This window comes from Haliaeetus albicilla, chromosome 9 (genome assembly GCF_947461875.1).
Source record: "Haliaeetus albicilla chromosome 9, bHalAlb1.1, whole genome shotgun sequence".
Lineage (NCBI taxonomy): Eukaryota > Metazoa > Chordata > Aves > Accipitriformes > Accipitridae > Haliaeetus > Haliaeetus albicilla.
In genome coordinates, this window is record NC_091491.1 from 29,951,692 (window position 1) to 29,969,592 (window position 17,901).

General features: G+C 45.5%; 1 protein-coding gene across 6 annotated transcripts in view; it reads left to right on the top strand.

The window, feature by feature from the left end:
- LOC104313332 (probable cation-transporting ATPase 13A5) overlaps window positions 1–17,901 on the top strand; it is a 38,595-nt gene that overhangs the window by 10,302 nt on the left and 10,392 nt on the right. For all 6 annotated transcript variants that reach the window (XM_069792387.1, XM_069792386.1, XM_069792389.1 and 3 more), the window contains 15 exons: window positions 1,242–1,376; window positions 3,703–3,775; window positions 4,575–4,706; window positions 6,420–6,590; window positions 6,825–6,982; window positions 7,275–7,463; window positions 7,711–7,772; window positions 10,430–10,580; window positions 11,879–11,962; window positions 13,073–13,229; window positions 14,574–14,691; window positions 15,272–15,396; window positions 15,559–15,722; window positions 16,290–16,412; window positions 17,232–17,311. In XM_069792387.1, coding sequence (XP_069648488.1) covers window positions 1,242–1,376; window positions 3,703–3,775; window positions 4,575–4,706; window positions 6,420–6,590; window positions 6,825–6,982; window positions 7,275–7,463; window positions 7,711–7,772; window positions 10,430–10,580; window positions 11,879–11,962; window positions 13,073–13,229; window positions 14,574–14,691; window positions 15,272–15,396; window positions 15,559–15,722; window positions 16,290–16,412; window positions 17,232–17,311 — 1,922 coding nt within the window. The remainder of the gene's footprint in view (window positions 1–1,241; window positions 1,377–3,702; window positions 3,776–4,574; window positions 4,707–6,419; window positions 6,591–6,824; window positions 6,983–7,274; window positions 7,464–7,710; window positions 7,773–10,429; window positions 10,581–11,878; window positions 11,963–13,072; window positions 13,230–14,573; window positions 14,692–15,271; window positions 15,397–15,558; window positions 15,723–16,289; window positions 16,413–17,231; window positions 17,312–17,901) is intronic.

Genomic DNA, 17,901 nt, shown 5'->3' on the forward strand with positions numbered 1-17,901 from the left:
AGCATGTGTCTGAACTTTAAGTAGAGTTTGTTTGAAACCCTACAAAACACATGAAAAGCTCCAGGGCTCCTGAAATGGGTTGGATTTGATGTTACCAACCTTTCAGTGCCCTCTGGAGATGGTTTTGAAGAGAACTCCAGTGTAGCACTCTAAAAAGTTTATTTAATTTGAACTTTGCACTTCCATCCAAGGCTGAAGCTTCATGTTTGAAATATTAATGGTGGTGCCTGGAGGCAGACTGGTCCTCATAAGCTTGTGATATTTCAGTCCAGATACAGCTTCAGTGTCCGAAGACTGGCACCCTGATTTAGTGTCTGTCTCTGTCCTAGTGAATGTCAAAAAAAGTATTAAATTTTCATTGAGGGACCAAATTTGCCAGATGAATAATTCATTTCAGTTCCAATCTTTATGCAGAAAGCTCTTTCAGTGGCTGTTTTAGTTATACCAGTTCTACAGAAAAGTCTGTCATTCCTTCAGACCAGTCAAGTGGCAGGCTCTGAAAAACTTCATCTAATTCTTTTGTTGTTAGTTAGATACCACAATAACCAAAATTATATTCTCAAACTTAAGTGGGGCTTGTGCCCTGTTTTAGCATAACACATTAAAGTGAGTGATGACTGGTTTTGTAAGGCTGACACAATGTGGAGTAGCTAAAAGTATGAAGTATGAGGAAATCAAGCCTTCATTTTAGCTGTAGTCTAAGACTGATTACTGATGGCACCACAGACCATTAGTTCTTCTTTACCATTTTTCTTTTTCCAAATAAATATCGTATTCATAGTGACTTTTTTGAAATCACAAAGTATTAAAGACTTTTAAGGTAATTCAGTCCTTTTTTTTTTCCACATGTGGGTAGTGTCTCGTGTGTAGGAATTACTTAGAATCAGAAATGTTAAGGTCACCTTTGTTAGATGGCTATGGTGGGAAACCAACTGATTTAAAGTCCCTTAAGTCTGACTTTAAGTTGCCAGCGTAGTTGCTGCTGAATAGTAACTGGTTAGCAACAGCTTTTAATTACAAACACCACAAACTACATGTAAGCTGATAAGTTCAGAGCTGGAGGCTATTAATGCTCAAAAACAGCCATGAAAGAATGCTGCCTTGGGATGGCAAAACAACACTTTAAATTGGCGTTTAAGACTCCTGGACACTGTAATGAGATGTTCTCACCTTTTCCCACACTTGATCTCTCCTGACATGTTATGACCATCCCCTGACGTGTGTAACATTTGCGTTTGCAGATTTTAAACCCCTTCTACGTGTTCCAAGCCTTCACCCTCACGCTGTGGCTGAGCCAAGGCTACACTGAGTATTCAGTGGCCATCATAATCCTGTCGATCATTTCTGTTGGCTTAACCGTGTATGACCTCAGACAGGTGAGTCTGCTGTGCAGCCTGCCAGCTCCCCATCCTGCACTCTGCTAGCAATTTCATCTATCACAGACACAAGTAGCTATTTATATGCTCTTTCTGGTTATTTTTTATTGCTGTGTATTCTGCTGTATTACTACAGATTTATTGCTATAGAAGAGTTAAAAGGGTCGTACCTGGGGGTCTTGAACTTCCCAAGAATTAAAGAGATTGAAGTATGATACCTGGGGCTTGTAAGACTTTATGAAGGTGGACTATATGTGTGAGTCTGCTTCTTACTGTAATTTCAGGAGGATTCACTCCTCTTAAGGCTTGCTAAATAACAGGTTTTAACAGCAAAAAACCCCATGACTTTTTATGTCTCAAATTTGTTCAACACTTCTGTCATGGATGCAGCTGCTTGGAAGAATTTTCTAATAATCTCAACTCATTCACTTTTTGACCTAAAGCGCTCACCTGTGATAAACCTGAAGCCTTCAGTCTCTATGGCAAAGGCAAATAGGCTGAGCTGAGCCTTACACAATGTTTGCCTGCCATTGAGTATCCTCATGCAGTCAGCTGAGGTTCCTGGTGCTTCCTGCTGGAATTGCAGAACACTCTCACTGGGAATTTGGAAAACACTTCCTTGATTTCTGAACCCAGTTTAAATACACAGGGAAGGCAAAAAAATCACTTGGAGAAAGGATATAATAGGGAAAAAAGATAAACTATGTGAATGAAAGTACAGGTGGGAAAGAGCGATAGGAACAGGAGTCTGGCAGGCAACATTTTATTCTCTCAGGTCTGGATATTAGGTATTGCATTCCTCTGTATTGTTAAGATTTAAAAGCAAAAATGAACGGTGGATTCCTGAGTCCTGGTAAATATTTTTTTAGTCTTCAGGAAAAATGTAAGGATTAGAGGACAGCACTGAGAATTACAGTTTCTGCAGACAGTGTGATGTGATTAGGGGTGGTGGCAGGGGTGAAGGGACAGCAGCTCTGGGGTGCACTGGCCTGACTGTCATGCTCATGTGCTGTTTCAGAGCCAGGCACAGCTCACATTGCCTCCAAATTCACTGCTAAAATCATTGTTCCTCCACTGAATTACTGGGGAAGGGCAAGATTCAGCCCTTTGAAAGGTTCCTTGGGAAGGTGGTATAGCAAACATCTCTGTGAAGTGCTGCTCAGGGGGAGACAATAACTTGCCCTTCCAGGAGCTGGCTTTTGTTCGAATTGACTCTGCTTTTCCCTGGGCTGGTAGAGGCACACAGCACATTCCCCGTGTAGGTCCCAGGCCCCGAGACTCGTGGGACTTTGGGCAGTATGTGCTCACCGGTGCGCTGTGCTGACGAGGCACTCCTGCACACCTTCTGCCCTGCCAAGGGCATGCTTTTATTGCTGCCTCACACTGATCTCAGCAAAGGCTTTGTGAATAGCTGGGGCATTTGCCAGCACAGGTGTGTTGGCTACGCATCGCGTTTTTGTATCTCTGACTAATATCTGTAGGATGACTAGCACTCCCATGTTAAACAAGCGCTCGCATCTCTTTGAGCGCAACTTTGTACTTAAAGTGTTGTTGTCTGTCCTGGTATTGCAGAGCACGAAGAACAGATATGGTCCGTTCAGCTTTCTTTGGCAAGGCTGGTTTTATTGTGCGACTGATAATTTTGGCAGGAAGAATTACAATGTTTGGGGCCTCCGGATATTCTTCAAACTGGCTTGACATCTTCACATGAACAATGCTAATGAAGAAATCCATACTCGGGGATTAGTTTTTTGCAATTGCAACTTTTAAATCAAGATAAGGCATTCTCTCTAATGGCCTTGCAATGACAGTTGACTTCATCATTATCTCAGGATATGTAATTGTCGGAATTAGATTGCAGAAACTGGCAAAGCGCAGACACCCAGCTAAATTAGAATTTCTGTTTTTCTTCTTGCAATGGCAGTTTTGTAACAAAAGCCTTTACAACTTGGTTGTCCTGTTGGTAGCCTCCTAGCAAGGGTAAATCTGTTGAGCACAAAGAAACCCTTTACTAAGGGACTGTAGATAGCAATGTTGCAGCTAAGGAGACTTACTCTGGCACAAAGCAGGAATGGCCCCTTGAAGGCTGAGGGAGGTACAGCGGCATGAACTGGAAGCAAACAAAATTAGGTCCATGTTCCCATGGCAGCTTGTTCTAGGTTAACTCAATGAACTCGCACCCTGACTTCTAACAAGTGATGTGAAACCTCCCCTGGATAACTCAGCAGAATTCAGTTTCTGTGATGTTAGCATGTTCACTGAATTGTAACCTACTGCTTCGCTTGAGTATTGGTGTTTCAACACTGCAATTGCTTTCCATCAACAGCAGTCTACCAAGCTGCATGACCTCGTTGAGGAGCATAACAAAGTCCAGGTTACAGTCTGCACGAAGAGCGAAGGTGAGTCATCTGTGTCTCATTTTCCTCACCAGCCTATATAATTAACTAATGTGTTGAAATGTATCTGGAATTGCACAGCTCCTGTTGATTTCTACTGCTGAAACATAGAGGGCGAGCTGCAGGGAGAATGGGGCAGAGGGAGGTGAGGCGGGCAGGGCAGTGAGAAGTGTGGGCACAGCCTATGCGGTGCAGTAATGATGCATCTGTATCATCATCGTCTGTATCTGCAGCATCTGTAATGATACAGGTGAACCCAGTAATTTGTGTTAAGAATTGAGAACAGCTTGGAAAATTTAATTTCACAAACAGGCAACTAGGTAACAACTCTGGCCTTCCGAGACCTGCTTCCCCTCTCAGCTATAGGCTACTTTCACAATCTTGTCAAGTAGCTTGTGAACGACTTTCAAGGAGTCTAGACGTATGGCTCCCACTGATGTATGCATTTTCTTTCCTGCATCTCAGTTTCTTGCCCATAAAATAGGGGTTATAGCTATTTTTGTCTCCCAAAGAGGTTGAGATGGGCAATTGCTTGGGTGATGGGAGATGTAAAGGCCTTGGATAGGTTTTCTTGGTCAGAGTGTTTTATGGACACTAAACAAATGAAACTGAAGACACCCACTTGGAGGGAGATATTTAGACAAGGGCTGATCTTTGCGCTGTTGTTTTTCAGCCAGTATTATTTCTAAGAAACACTGGCCTTAAATCATGAAATTTAGTGATGTTGCATGTGCCTTAAGACTTTTTTTTAATTGCCCAGAATGTGTGCACAAATAAAGTTCATTTTTGTATTGTTCTACAGGTTGTGAAGAGCTGGAGTCTTGTTACTTAGTCCCTGGAGACATGCTTCTTTTAGATGGAAAAAAGCTCTCTCTCCCATGTGATGCTGTCCTGATTGATGGAAGCTGCATTGTGAATGAAGGGATGCTCACAGGTACAGCCTTGGAGTTTGAAATGCTAAGGCCCTGTGCAGGTTGTCTGTCAGGGAGATATCTTTATCTATTCTGACAGCAAATTGTTTACTATTTATTAGAATAGTTTGCAGCAGGAGGTGGAAAAACTGTGGCTTGAATAATTCACACTTGTCTTGGGCTTTTGAACGTTGCCATTGTGTAATATGCATTTCTTATCCACATTAAAAACAAGTAGGATTAATATACTGTCAGGAGTAGAAAGTGAAAATACTCAAATACACTGAATATGTATTTTCTGAGTTTTTGGATTAGAATCATAGAATCATTTAGGTTGGAAAAGACCTTTAAGATCATTGAGTCCAACTATCAACCATGCCCACTAAATCACGTCCTGAAGTGCCTTGTCTATGTGCTTTTTGAACACCTCCAGGGATGGTGACTCCACCACTTCCCTGGGCAGCCTGTTCCAATGCCTGACAACCCTTTCAGTAAAGAAATTTTTTCTAATATCCAATGTAAACCTCCCCTGCCGCAGCTTAAGGCCATTTCATTTCGTCCTATCTCCAGCCACCTGACAGAAGAGACCAGCCCCCACCTCACACCAACACCCCTTCAGGTAGTTGTAGGGAGCAATAAGGTCTCCCCTCAGCCTCCTCTTCTCTAAACTAGACAGCCCCAGCTCCCTCAGCTGCTCCTCATAAGACTTGTGCTCCAGGCCCCTCACCAGCTGCGTTGCCCTTCTCTGGACACGCTCCAGCACCTCAATGTCTTTCTTGATGTGAGGGGCCCAAAACTGAACACAGGACTCGAGGTGCAGCCTCACCAGTGCCCAGTACAGGGGGACGATCACTTCCCTGCTCCTGCTGGCCACACTATTGCTGATACAGGCCAGGATGCCGTTGACCTTCTTGGCCACCTGGGCACACTGCTGGCTCATATACAGTCGGCTGTTGACCAGCACCCCCAGGTCTTTTTCTGCTGGGCAGCTTTCCAGCCACTCTTCCCCAAGCCTGTAGCGTTGCATGGGGTTGTTGTGACCCAAGTGCAGGACCCGGCACTTGGCCTTGTTGAACCTCATACAATTGGCCTCGGCCCATCGATCCAGCCTGTCCCGATCCCTCTGTAGAGCCTCCCTACCCTTGAGCAGATCAACCCTCCCTCCCAACTTGGTGTCATCCACAAACTTACTGAGGGTGCACTCTATCCCCTCGTCCAGATCATTGATAAAGATATTAAAGAGAACTGGCCCCAAAACTGAGCCCTGGGGAACACCACTTGTGACTGGCCACCAACTGGATTTATCTCCATTCACCACAACCCTCTGGGCTCGTCCATCCAGCCAGGTTTTTACCCGGCAAAGAGTACACCTGTCTAAGCCATGAGCTGCCAGCTTCTTATCTTCTGATTTTGCAGCAGTTCTGTTCAAGCAGGCAATGCATGAGCGCGAGGGTCAGTGTTACACCTAAACATCAAGCCACTACATGGCATGAACTTGGCTCAGGGGCAAAATTTGACCCACATTCCTTGATACAAAATGCTCAGAGAAACCACCTGATGTACTTTGAAACTAAAACTATAATGGCTGTCACCGTAAGTCCACATGTGTAAGTACATAAGCAAGCTAATTAGTCAGGCAAGCTTGAGCACCTAAAGGGTGCTGCCACTTTCTAATAAGCAGAATCCCATAGACTTTTAAATCCCCTTTAAGTGAAGCTGCACACTGTTGTTCTTAGGTGAAAGCATTCCAGTTACTAAAACCCCCTTGCCCCTCGTGGAGAGTCCGATGCCCTGGAAAACCCACAGCATGGAAGACTATAGGAGACACGTCCTCTTTTGTGGGACAGAAGTCATACAGGTGAAGCCGACGGGTAGAGGGCCAGCGAGAGCCGTCGTGCTGCAAACTGGTATTTCTTTTATTGTTTGTTAACCAGCAGAGGGGAAGTGGCAGCCCCAGAGGCTGGTAGGAGAGCTGGTTTCCCTTTGCAGTTCAAGTCCAGCACAGGTCTGCTGTCCCCAAGAATTGCCTGTTGCCACCTGATGGCTAATGCTTGTGCGATGTTACGGGTTTTCGAGCAGCACTGACGCGGTACAACACTGCTATGTCATGTACGCAGTGTATGGCACATGTCTTCACGCAGGGTTCAATACAGCTAAAGGTGACCTGGTGAGATCCATCCTCTACCCCAAGCCGGTGAACTTCAAACTCTACAGAGATGCCTTCAAGTTCATTGTAGGCCTCTCCGTCATTGGCATGTTTGGGCTCATCTACACCGTGTGTGTGTTCGTGTCCCACAAGGTAAGTACGAGGGATGCCTCTGTGCTGCAGGTGCCAGCTCTACACCCTCGGTCACTCAAGATCCTTGGAATATTGTTCACTTCTGTAATACAGTTTTCAGATGCCAGAAATGGGGGTGGTGGAGGCTGAGGAGGAGATGGACAGAACAAAGCAGAATAAATCTGTCATCCCCAGGGGCAGAGCTTGGGGTGCGTTGCTCCTGGGCAGGAGGGTCGGACCCCCCGAGAGTGACGGTAGCAGGGCAGGGAGGCTGTTCCCATCCCATCGCCCCTGTTGCTCTCGCTGTTCGCAGAAGCCGGTGGCAGATGTGGTGGCTATGGCCCTCCTCCTCCTCACCGTGGCTGTGCCTCCCGCTATCCCTGCTGCCTTGACAACAGGCACTGTTTATGCCCAAAGGAGGCTGAAGAAAAACAAGATTTTCTGCATCAGCCCACAGAGGATTAATATCTGCGGGCAGATCAACCTTGTTTGCTTTGACAAAGTAAGGCGCTTCCTGGGGCACTGAAAGATGGTGGGGGCTGCTAGGAACATGGGATATTTTTTTTTCCACCCCATCTACCCTGGTCTAACCCCAGGGAAAGATCCTTTACAGGTGCCCATGCAGCAGGGTCACGCTGTGGGCAGGAGGCTTTCCTTACCCTGCCTGGGAGCTGGGGAAGGACCTCTGGGGGTGTGCAGGAGGAAGGGGTGGGCAGTAGCAGGGTAACTAGATATTTATTTAAATCTAGACGGGCACGCTGACAGAAGACGGACTGGACCTGTGGGGTGTCATCCCTTCTGAGGGAAGCCGGTAAGGAAGGATTTCTTTTAGCAAGAACTAATCTCCAGTGTCAATGTACTGCCCAAATGTTCTAGTTAAGAGGGAGGCAGTTGCACGGGATACAGAGACAGTAAATAGCATGCAGCAAGAGATGTTTGGGTGCATTTGGGGAGGCAGAGTGCAAAGGGTGTCCCTGCTTAGCTCCTTCCCTCCAAGGAGGGCATCTGGGTGCTGCTGTGGCAGGCATAGCTGTAAAGGTTGCTGCTAATTCAAGGCAAACAGAAGTCAGCAGCAGCACGAGTGCTTTTAATTACCCTGGGGGGATTTGGAGAATATGCACAGAGCTTTTCAATTATGTCATTCTTAGCACAGTTCAATAAATATTCTTAATCCAGTCAATAAACCTTTCATCATTTAAATGTTAGGATAATGCTCCTTCTGTTGAAATTGAGTGTTGCTGACTTTGGTGCCTGTCGAATCTTACCTACTTTCTGTAAATGCCATGAAAAAATATCTGTGAGACCAGAGATCAGACCTGCAAAGCTCAGGTGTCCTTAGGGATTGCCTCAAACCCATGGCAGGCTCCATCTCAATTCCAAGCCCAGAGACCATTGAAATACTCAAGAAAAAAAAACATTATGTAAACATTAAACTTGACTATATCCAGAATTATACTATTTAATTCACATTACTGTAATACAATAACAGACTTCAGCTCTGCAGTGCATGTTATACCAAACTCAAAATATTAATGTTTTGCAGTGGCCAGGACAAATCACACACCTCATATCAACTCCCAGGTTTCATTAGTAGTTGTTAATATATCAGATACTTCAACACCACAGAGATAATCATGCCATAATGAATGAAAGGATGAATTCATTGTGAGAGGAGAAAAATCACATTCCCAATACTTCCTCAAAGGACAGAAAGAAAATTACTATCTGATCCAAATTAATGAGAAAAGATTAATAAGTGTCAACCAATAAAATACTCTTCCAGTGGGAGCAAACTGCAGGCACGTAGGATGGTCTCTTCTTGGCCCCCCTTCAGTGCACCAGGCAGGCCACACAGAATAGGTGCACGTTGAACAGGCTTGGAGCCTGTTGAAAGCAGACAGTTCATGGTAATAACAGAATGATTTCCTTTGAGGTAGCCTTGCAAGTAGTGTCTGCTCACATGAGCAGCAGAACAAAACCGGATCCGTATATCAGAATAAATTCACGTAATAAAAAAACCCTCTGCAAGGTATTAAAACATAATGCTGTCTTTGCAGACATGTCCAGTCTGCACCCAGCTGGGAACCAGTGCTGGTGGCTTGCCAAAACGCAAGGAGGAGCTATTGCTGTCTGCATTGATCTCATTAGCCTATTTGCATAATTAGTCTTTCTTAAATGTTCATATTTTTGAACATGTTATAAGACTAGCTGTCAGCTAAGCTGAATACTGTGAGGCAATGACAGTAAAGGAATTTCATTCAACTTGCAAAATACCCTATTGTTCGTTTAATAAGATATAAATGTTTGTTGGTTCTGTGTGGTGTTTAGCAGTTTCTTGGTGTCTCTCAAGTATTAATTAATTAATAAGCCAATTATGACCAGGCTGAGGACAAGGTATAATTTGCTGGAAACAGAGCAGACTTGGATGGCCCAGAGGGACAACAGGTCCCAGATTCATTGTTCCTTTTAATAGAGCTGCGAGCTCTCATGCTGCTCACTTCCAGATGCATTTCACTATGTGTGTGTTAGTAACAGGGGATGGTAGTTGTGATCAAAGGTAAATAAAATCCATTTAAATTTCTCCTTAATATGCCAGCCTAAATGGCTGGTAATGGGCTGTGTTCTGGTCTGGCAAACACAGCTTGCTGGCCAGCCGGTTTCTTAGAGGGAAAAAATGTGTGTGTAAGAAGAGAGGACTCTGAGAAATAACTTCCATGATGAAATTATAGAGCTTTCACCCAGCTCAGCTTCGCACATGTTTGGTCTGTACTGCAGGGCCAAAGAATGGAATAAACCTCAAGGCTTTCCACAGAAAAAAATCAGGGCATGAATCTTTGACAGCGTGCCTCAGTGTAACTAAATAGGAGTCAACCAAGGTACCCATTTTCAAAATGAAGGTGTGAGGGACAAGCATCTGGTGTCTGTGGGTATGCAGATGTAAAATCTACAGCTGGAAGTGAAGGTCGGGTTCCTTGTGGCTCTCCCACGTCGCTCCTGGGGTTGTAGAATTTGGGCTGCTGGTGCTCGTCCACCCCGGTGAGTGCACAGCACCAGCCTGAGCAGAGGCACCCCCTTCCCATACTGCAGTTTCACAAATCTCCCAGGGCACTTTGCCAAACTTCTTTGAGATCCCTGATGCAAGCTGTTTCCTCTCCAATAGTGTCCTCTTTGTCTAATACCAAACAGCAATTTTCAAGCAGGACTCCTGTGCCAGCCCCTCTGAGCGTTTTACCGTCTCAGTTACTTTGTGTCAAGTTGAACTTGTGCCAATGAATTACTGGGTACTTTTTGGCCTCCTGAACGCATCTGACCTGTGATCAGAAGCATGGGTAGGACAGCGTGTTGCTTGCTGTTATTGGGCTCAGCTCTACTCCGTGGAGCAGAGCAGCACCTGGATGTACCAGCTGAAGACTTGTGCCTCTGCATCCCTCTTGTAAGCGGTCCCACTAACCTGCTGCTTTTAATCAGGTTTCAGAAAATCCATAAGTTCCCATCCAGCACTCCTCTGCCCTGGGGACCTGTGTGCGGAGCCATGGCGAGCTGTCATTCACTGGTTGTGTTGGATAAGAAGATTCAAGGAGATCCACTGGACTTGAAAATGTTCGACGGCACACACTGGGTAACGTGACTCGCACCCTCTGCACACATCCAAAGCATGGACACCCCCAACCCAGCCCATGGGGATTTACTCACAAGTCAAGCTCAAATACATGCCTGTAGGGGGAACTACTTTGCAGTCCTGGTCATAACAGCTGGAATTTGCTCTGTTATTTCTACTACCATCGTGATAGATTTGCAGCACTGTGGCTGCTTTTTGATAGTCCAGCGATCATTTTCCTCGGGGCTGCCTGCATTTGCTCTCTTAATTTGATTTGGAAACACTGGAGCGTAAGGAAGCAGAGGGGGAGCCTGGTTGCTGCTTGCTGGAAGCAGGGGGTCAGACCATGCCATTGGCCATGTGGTGCACAGACCACAGGTCAGCTAAGGAAACGCACAGGCAGGTTTTTATGCCCTTACGCTAAAGGCTGTTATCTCTGATTAGCAAAGGGACATCCCTATGGAGAAACCAAGGCTGGAACCTCCAGCTGAGTGAACAGCAAGTCTCAGAGACCTGGGGAGGACATGAGACATTGAGCCTCGGGGCTCATCTGCAGGGATGGAGAGATGCTTGGGTGGGAGCAGGATGGGAGGAGGCACGAGAAGGAAAGGGGCTGCTCTTCTCCCTGCCACGTCCTAGCCTGGAGGGGTTCTGGGTCTCTGCAGTTAACTGCCTTGTCGTCTTTTCTCCTTCATCCTTTTGCTCAAGAGAGATTAATCAGTAAGTAAAACAGATGGCAGCTCTTTCAGCAGCGCTGCAGGAAGGCATCAGGATGGTGCTCGCTCCTGTGGAAGAGCAGGCAGCAGCAGAGCCACATGACAGCAGAAGGGGACTATGAGGGTGAACGAGCCTTGGCAGCACATAAAGTTACAGAGCTGGAGGGCTAAAAGCACCCTACACTGAAAATTGCCACCCTGATTCTGCACAGAACATTGGTGAGAGTCTTTTAAAAGCAGGAGACTGGAAGATAAAACTAGCTAGGTAAGGATAATTATTTCTCTTTCGCTTCATCGTTGATATGGAATTAAATTTATGTGGAACGTGAGTTTAGAGAAACCACAAAATTTGACACAGGTTTTTACTTTCATCAAGTCAAAAGACACAGGGCCATGTAGGCTTCTGCTAAGGACAAGGCTGCAGGGAGGCTGTCACTGATGATAGATAGGAAGACCTATTAGATCATAACAAAATACTTCTGCAACTGGATGCCAACAGCAAGGGGGAAACATGCTCCCGTGTGCTGCTGCCCCTGCTTTAACAGACAGGTATGAAGTCCCCTGCCCCCAAAAGTATCAGAAATAACATTTTTCCTTGTGCAGGAGGTAGAAGACTCCAGCACAGCTCAGGATGGGGCTGGTGCCCTTGACACCTGCATCGTTAGACCGGGGCCGAAGGCCAGCGATGTAAGTTCGGTTCTTTCTGAGAATGAATATTCTGTATTTTCAACCTGCAGCAAGTGCAAACTCCTATCACACACACTATTCATTTATCTGGGCTAGCACTGGTAAAATGCCTTCCAACCACTCTTGGTACTGTGTTGCATCTTCCCCCAAAACAGACCCCCTGGAAGCGTAGGACCAGAAAAGCAAATTCTGATTAAAGTGGAGATGCTGCTCCTGAAGTGGCATCTAAAGCACTTCATAGGCCTAAAAGCCCCTCATTTCCAACTCTCCTACTTGCACTAATAAAAGGTACAGACTTCTCTGAGTCCTCACCCTGTAAAGCTGCTGGCAAAATGAAACTGCACGATCAGTGTAAGTGAAGACTAATGCAGAGAAACCATGTAAATGGAATAAAAGTGTAAAGCATGAATTCATCTGCAGGAGGAGGCAATGTGAGTAAGGACAAGGCATTACATCGAGAAGCACAGATGTGGGTCCATGAGGCCTGCTGGTAATGGTCGTGCAACCCCACTAGCAGATTTATCAGCCTCACCCTAAAGCACAATGTTGTTTGTTTCACTCTTCCTCTTAAAAGGCCCCTTGGGAAGCTATGTATTTTGACAGTTGAAAATTGTTATGTTTCCAGTCCAAATGTCGACCCAGCTAGCTTCTTCCCAGTGGAAGGAGTGTGATTTCTGTTAGCCATACCAGGAAGACAGTGCTGTGGCAACAAGGAAATCAGTCTTGTTTCTAGGATTGCTCTGTTCCCATGGTAATGTCACTGTAACTCATCAAATTTCAGTTCCCAGGACTGTAGATCCAGGAATATTACATTAATATGTGTTTATTAAGAGAAAGGCTGGGGCAAAGCCTGCAAAACAAGTTAAATATAGAGAAAAACACTGAGGTTCCTGGGAAGTATGCTGAGAAGACAGAGTTGTTGAGACCGTGGCTCCTAAACTTGTAATCAGTGATCTGGTCCCACAGCCAGAAGGCAGCAAAAGTGAAACAGTCTCCTATTAATAATAAATCACCTTAGCAAGAAAGACTCAAATGAGCTAAAGTTCAGAATGGATTTGCTTTGCGTAATCAATGGCTCTGATAATATCTGACTTTCCTGACCTCTTCCAGGCTCCTGTGGAAGGAATAGCAATCTTACATCAATTCCCATTTTCTTCTGGGCTGCAGAGGATGTCTGTTGTTTCACAGAAGATCGGCGAGGAACAGTACGACCTGTACATGAAAGGAGCACCAGAAATAGTGTCCAGCTTTTGTAGACAAGATACTGGTATAGAATTGGGAAAGGGCAACTGTACAGTGTTTATTTGGACTTAATCCAAACCAGAGCTTATGCTGGAGCTGAAATCCTACAAGGATTTCTACTGGCCACACTGCAACTGCATGTGTATGATTCTTCCCACAAACAAGGCTTGGGCTTGTTAAATGTCTTTAGTTAATACTACAAACAAGTTTTCATTGTTTGTTTGTAAGTTAAAGATGCACACAGCATAACAGCTAGTGAGATGCACAGCCTGAGGTTCAGCTGCTGTACATCCCGTAGCTGACTTGCATCAGCTGAAGATACAGTGTATAAATAATGTTGATAAGTCAAAATACTCAGAGCCAGACGTAGGATCACGGTAATTGCATGTCTCACAGCAAGTGTTGTGCTGTACAAGTTCTTAAATTTCCTCCTAATTTATTGCCCTGTAAATTCAGCATTGAGTTACTGACCCAGCTTGCAAAGGCTTTAAATCTCAGCAATGGAAAACTTGCTGTGGACATGCAAATTACTGTTATCAAGGATAATTGACATTAATGCTTGAGCCAAGACTTCTGTCCTCTCTCTGCAAGTAAACAGGCTTCTTTTTTGTATGTGAACAGTATTATAGGCTTATACTCAAATTTGTCTGCAAACTTGAAACTCAGGTCACATTCACTGAATACTTCAAAAGGATGCCAAACACACACAGTACCAATAGTCTGTGGCTCTGTGGTTTGTTATTTCAGACGGCACTGACCTGAAAACAGGTGAAAACAGTTTTGAGGGACAATAGAAAGGTTTAGTTTAGAACCACCTAAGATCTAACGACACAGACCTCCAAACAAGTCAATATCAGCAAGAAAAATATCTTCAAAATTATGTTCCACTTTCTCAGGTTTCTAAATAGCTCCTCTTATCCTATCTTGATTGTTTCTATATTGATTACAGCTTAATGAATAATTAGGTACTGCACTGTAAAGCTGTGATTGCAGTACATAGTGAGTACAAAGTAGTGCAAAGTTGAAAGGAACTTTTTGCTTTGTCACGGGAATGATTAGAGAATTGAAAATTTAGAATTTCAGAGAATTCTCTCATAAGGCATAAACATAAAAACAATTTCTGCAGGCACTCAGCATGTATGCAGTAAAGCCTACCTGCACCTTAATATGCATTTAAAAAGTATAAAACAGATGCATAGATCACTTATTTGAACAGCCAGTTACACAGCCTTGGTACAAAACAGCTGACTTTTATGAGAGGCCACAGTGCTGTAACTAAGGCTATAAAGTGGTTTAAAGGACAGGCATTTAAACCCTAGAAAAGCAATCAGCAATATTCTAACTATGAAACATTTTTTCCTGTGAACAGTCCCAGCTGATTTCTTAAAGGAGCTTAAGACGTACACAAGCCAAGGCTTCAGAGTCATTGCCCTGGCCCATAAAGTGCTAAACCTAGGAAAGGATGTAGATGTGAGCAACCTAAACAGGTAAGGTGTGCTGACGAGCCGCTGGTATCGCTGTGGGGTTGCTTTCCTATCTGCTTGTTACGACCTGCCCCAAACCTTCCCCTCCTCTCCTGCCGAAGGAAGCCTATTGGGAAGCTGTACTGCGTAACACCTTCCTCTCAGCAGATGCTGATTACACTGTTAATTGCCTGCTTTACTACTGCTCTTGCAAGGCTCACTGAGCTGAATTTCAGGATGTGTTATCAAAGGGTAATGAAAGCTGGTTATTGTGCTTCTACACGGCAATGGATTGGGCCTGCAACAGAAATTCTGTATGCCATAATCTGTGGGTTTCAGACAGCCAGTTCCTGCAAATCTCTGTCCCTCTTCCTGCGCACGCATCTCTGCTGCATTCCTTCCTAGAGACAGCAATATAGCAGATCAGCAGCTTGGCTGAAGCTGCAGAAATGTTGATGCTTGTTGAGCACTGCTTGTGTTGAACTTGTAGCAGTTGTGTTTCCCAGCGAGTATGGCTTTCCCGTTGAACAAAAATCGCAGGGAGAGTCTTGCTCTCTGTGCTGTCCATGGGAAACAGCACGTATGTTTCTGTCCTTGCTCCAAGAGAGGAAGCAGAGTCTGGGCTGGAGTTCCTGGGCCTCCTGGTGATGGAGAACCGCCTGAAGCAGGAGACGAAGCCTGTGTTGCGGGAGCTGGCTGCCGCCCACATCAGGAATGTCATGGTCACAGGTAAATCCCCCAGGCTCCTTCTGTGGCTGTGTAGCTGCCACAGGGCACACAGGAGAGAGATTCACTCCTCCGGCATCCTCCATTGCATGTCCGTGGTCTCCACCTGGGCTGCCACTGTGCTATGGCAGATGTGAGGAGCCTGCCTCTCCTCTATCCTTTCAGGGGACAACTTGCAGACAGCTGTCACGGTGGCCAGGAATGCGGGTATGATTCACACGGGCAGCAAAGTCATCCTCATCGAAGCAAACGAACCGGAGGGCTCCGCTCCAGCTTCCATTGCCTGGCAATTGGCAGAAGACCGCAAAGAAAACACAGCTGTTCTCTGTGTAAGCACAGCCAGGGATGGTTGCTTTTGAGTGCCAAGGGCAATTAACAAAGCTTTTAATGTCTAATAACTGGCTCCTTGCTGGGAATTTGGAAGTAGGTCTGAGGAACAGAGGAAACCTGGGGGCTAGTTTGTATCTACCTCAGGGCATATGGAGGTGTGGTATGGACCATGCACCTGTTAGGGAGAAATAATTAATCCAGTGCTACTGAATTCTTTGCTCAGGACAACATACGAAATAACTATGTGAATAACTGGTCGGGCTTTGCAGATGCAGTGACCACTTCAGTCATGCTTAAAGTGTGCAGAATTAATGCAATTATACATACTTGTCTGTGTGACTATTTGCTGGGCCAAACTTCACTGTCTAAACTAGCAGCCTGTGGCTAACAGGGATTAGTTACGCATGGAAACTCAGTTAGAAAATCAAGTACTGCCAGGAGTGAAGTTTTACAAAAGGATGCTGCATAAGGCTGTGTACCTGGTTGCCTGGTGGGAGGCTGATGAGGTGGAAGTGAAATGGCATGTTATGACCTCAGTCTGAGAATAAATGCTGCCTTATTTCTAGGAGGTATGTGCTAACACTGAGGAAAAGATCACCTTGGAAGGAGAAACCTGCAACTACCATTTTGCAATGAATGGAAAGTCCTATCAGGTTATTATAAAGCACTTCTACAGCTTGCTGCCAAAAGTAAGTTCAGAGGAAGCAAAGCACTTATTTGCCCTCCCTTTTTTATTAAGTGGCAGCCATGTTCCGACTGGAGAAAGGTGTTTTTCTGTTGGTAGCTGTAACATTGTCACTTCACATTTTGACAGCTCTGGGCAGCCTCCCACGGTGCCTCAGGTTTAACCTGAACAGCTTGCTTTCAGCATCTTCTAAGACCTCAAATGACAAGGGTGGCTGTGGTGCTGTGAGCAGCTGCGCAGTGGAGTTACTCCATGGTCACCTTCTCAATTTCAGTTTAATTAAAAACATCAACCCCATTCCCATGTGCCACTACCATAGCTGGCAATGGCCTCTGCTCAGCAGGGGCATCAGGAACATGAAACCCCCACATCTAGCATCAGAAATCTTCAACTCCTGTCACCCAGTCCATAAAATACCTGGTGCTGGGACAGATTTTCAGATTTTATACTTTCTGGCCAGATTTTCAGGTAGGAGAAACCTCAGGCTGAGCAATGTTATTGCTGCTGTCATCAACCATCTGTTCTGCACTTGGGAAACACTTATAATGCCTTGCTGCTCTAAGGGCTGCTGCAGAGCATGTGGTGATCGCTGGTTTCCCCGCACCTCTTACAGAACAGGCAAGGCAGAAAACAGAGCAGGATAAATCTGATGTTAGAGGAAACTCAAACCCCAAGGGTGGCAAAACCATGGTAGGCTTTGGGAGATGGGATTATAGGGTTTTACAAATGTGTCAGGCACCCATCAGGGAGGTGTGATCCTGCCTTGGTGGAGCGATGGAGGCACAAATCCCTGCCCGAGGCAGCCCACTGCTCTTTCTTGCAGATACTGGTGAACGCGACTGTCTTTGCTAGGATGTCTCCTGGCCAGAAATCCAGCCTTATTGAAGAGTTTCAGAAACTCGAGTAAGGTTTTCTTTTGTTTTCCTCTTGAACCAAACAAATAACAAGTTTTCTTTAAAGTGTAATTGTCCCAGCTAGTGCTGCTCCAGGCCCATTTTTCCAACCCTCCCTTCCTCCGCACGTGATCCCTATTTGCATCCTTTGTGGCCACCTTCCTCCCAGTTCCCCTACAGGGATCCCTCCGCATCAGGAGTACCTGCACCCCTTGCTCAGACTTAGCCACTGTTGCTTGCCGGTGCAGTATAGAAGGCAGCATTAAATGAGGCTGAGCTAAAAACACAGAGGCAGACCCCTGCACATACAAATAGCGCCCCCCCCCCCAGCAACTCCTGCACAGCTGCTGGTGCTGTCCTGGCTGCAGCTTTAGCAAAGCTGAAAACAACCTGACATACTTAGGAGTTCAACCCCAGAGATGCTCTTCCAGGTCCTCCAAGGAATGTTTCCTCCCCCAAACAGGACTCATGCTAACTATGGATATTGCTTGCTAAGCATAAACAAGATGTGATACCTTTCCAAAAAAGAAACAGTTAATTATTGGTTATGAGGTGCTTCCTCTGGGGATGAAGTTCCCTGCCCTCTCAGGGGGACCTCAT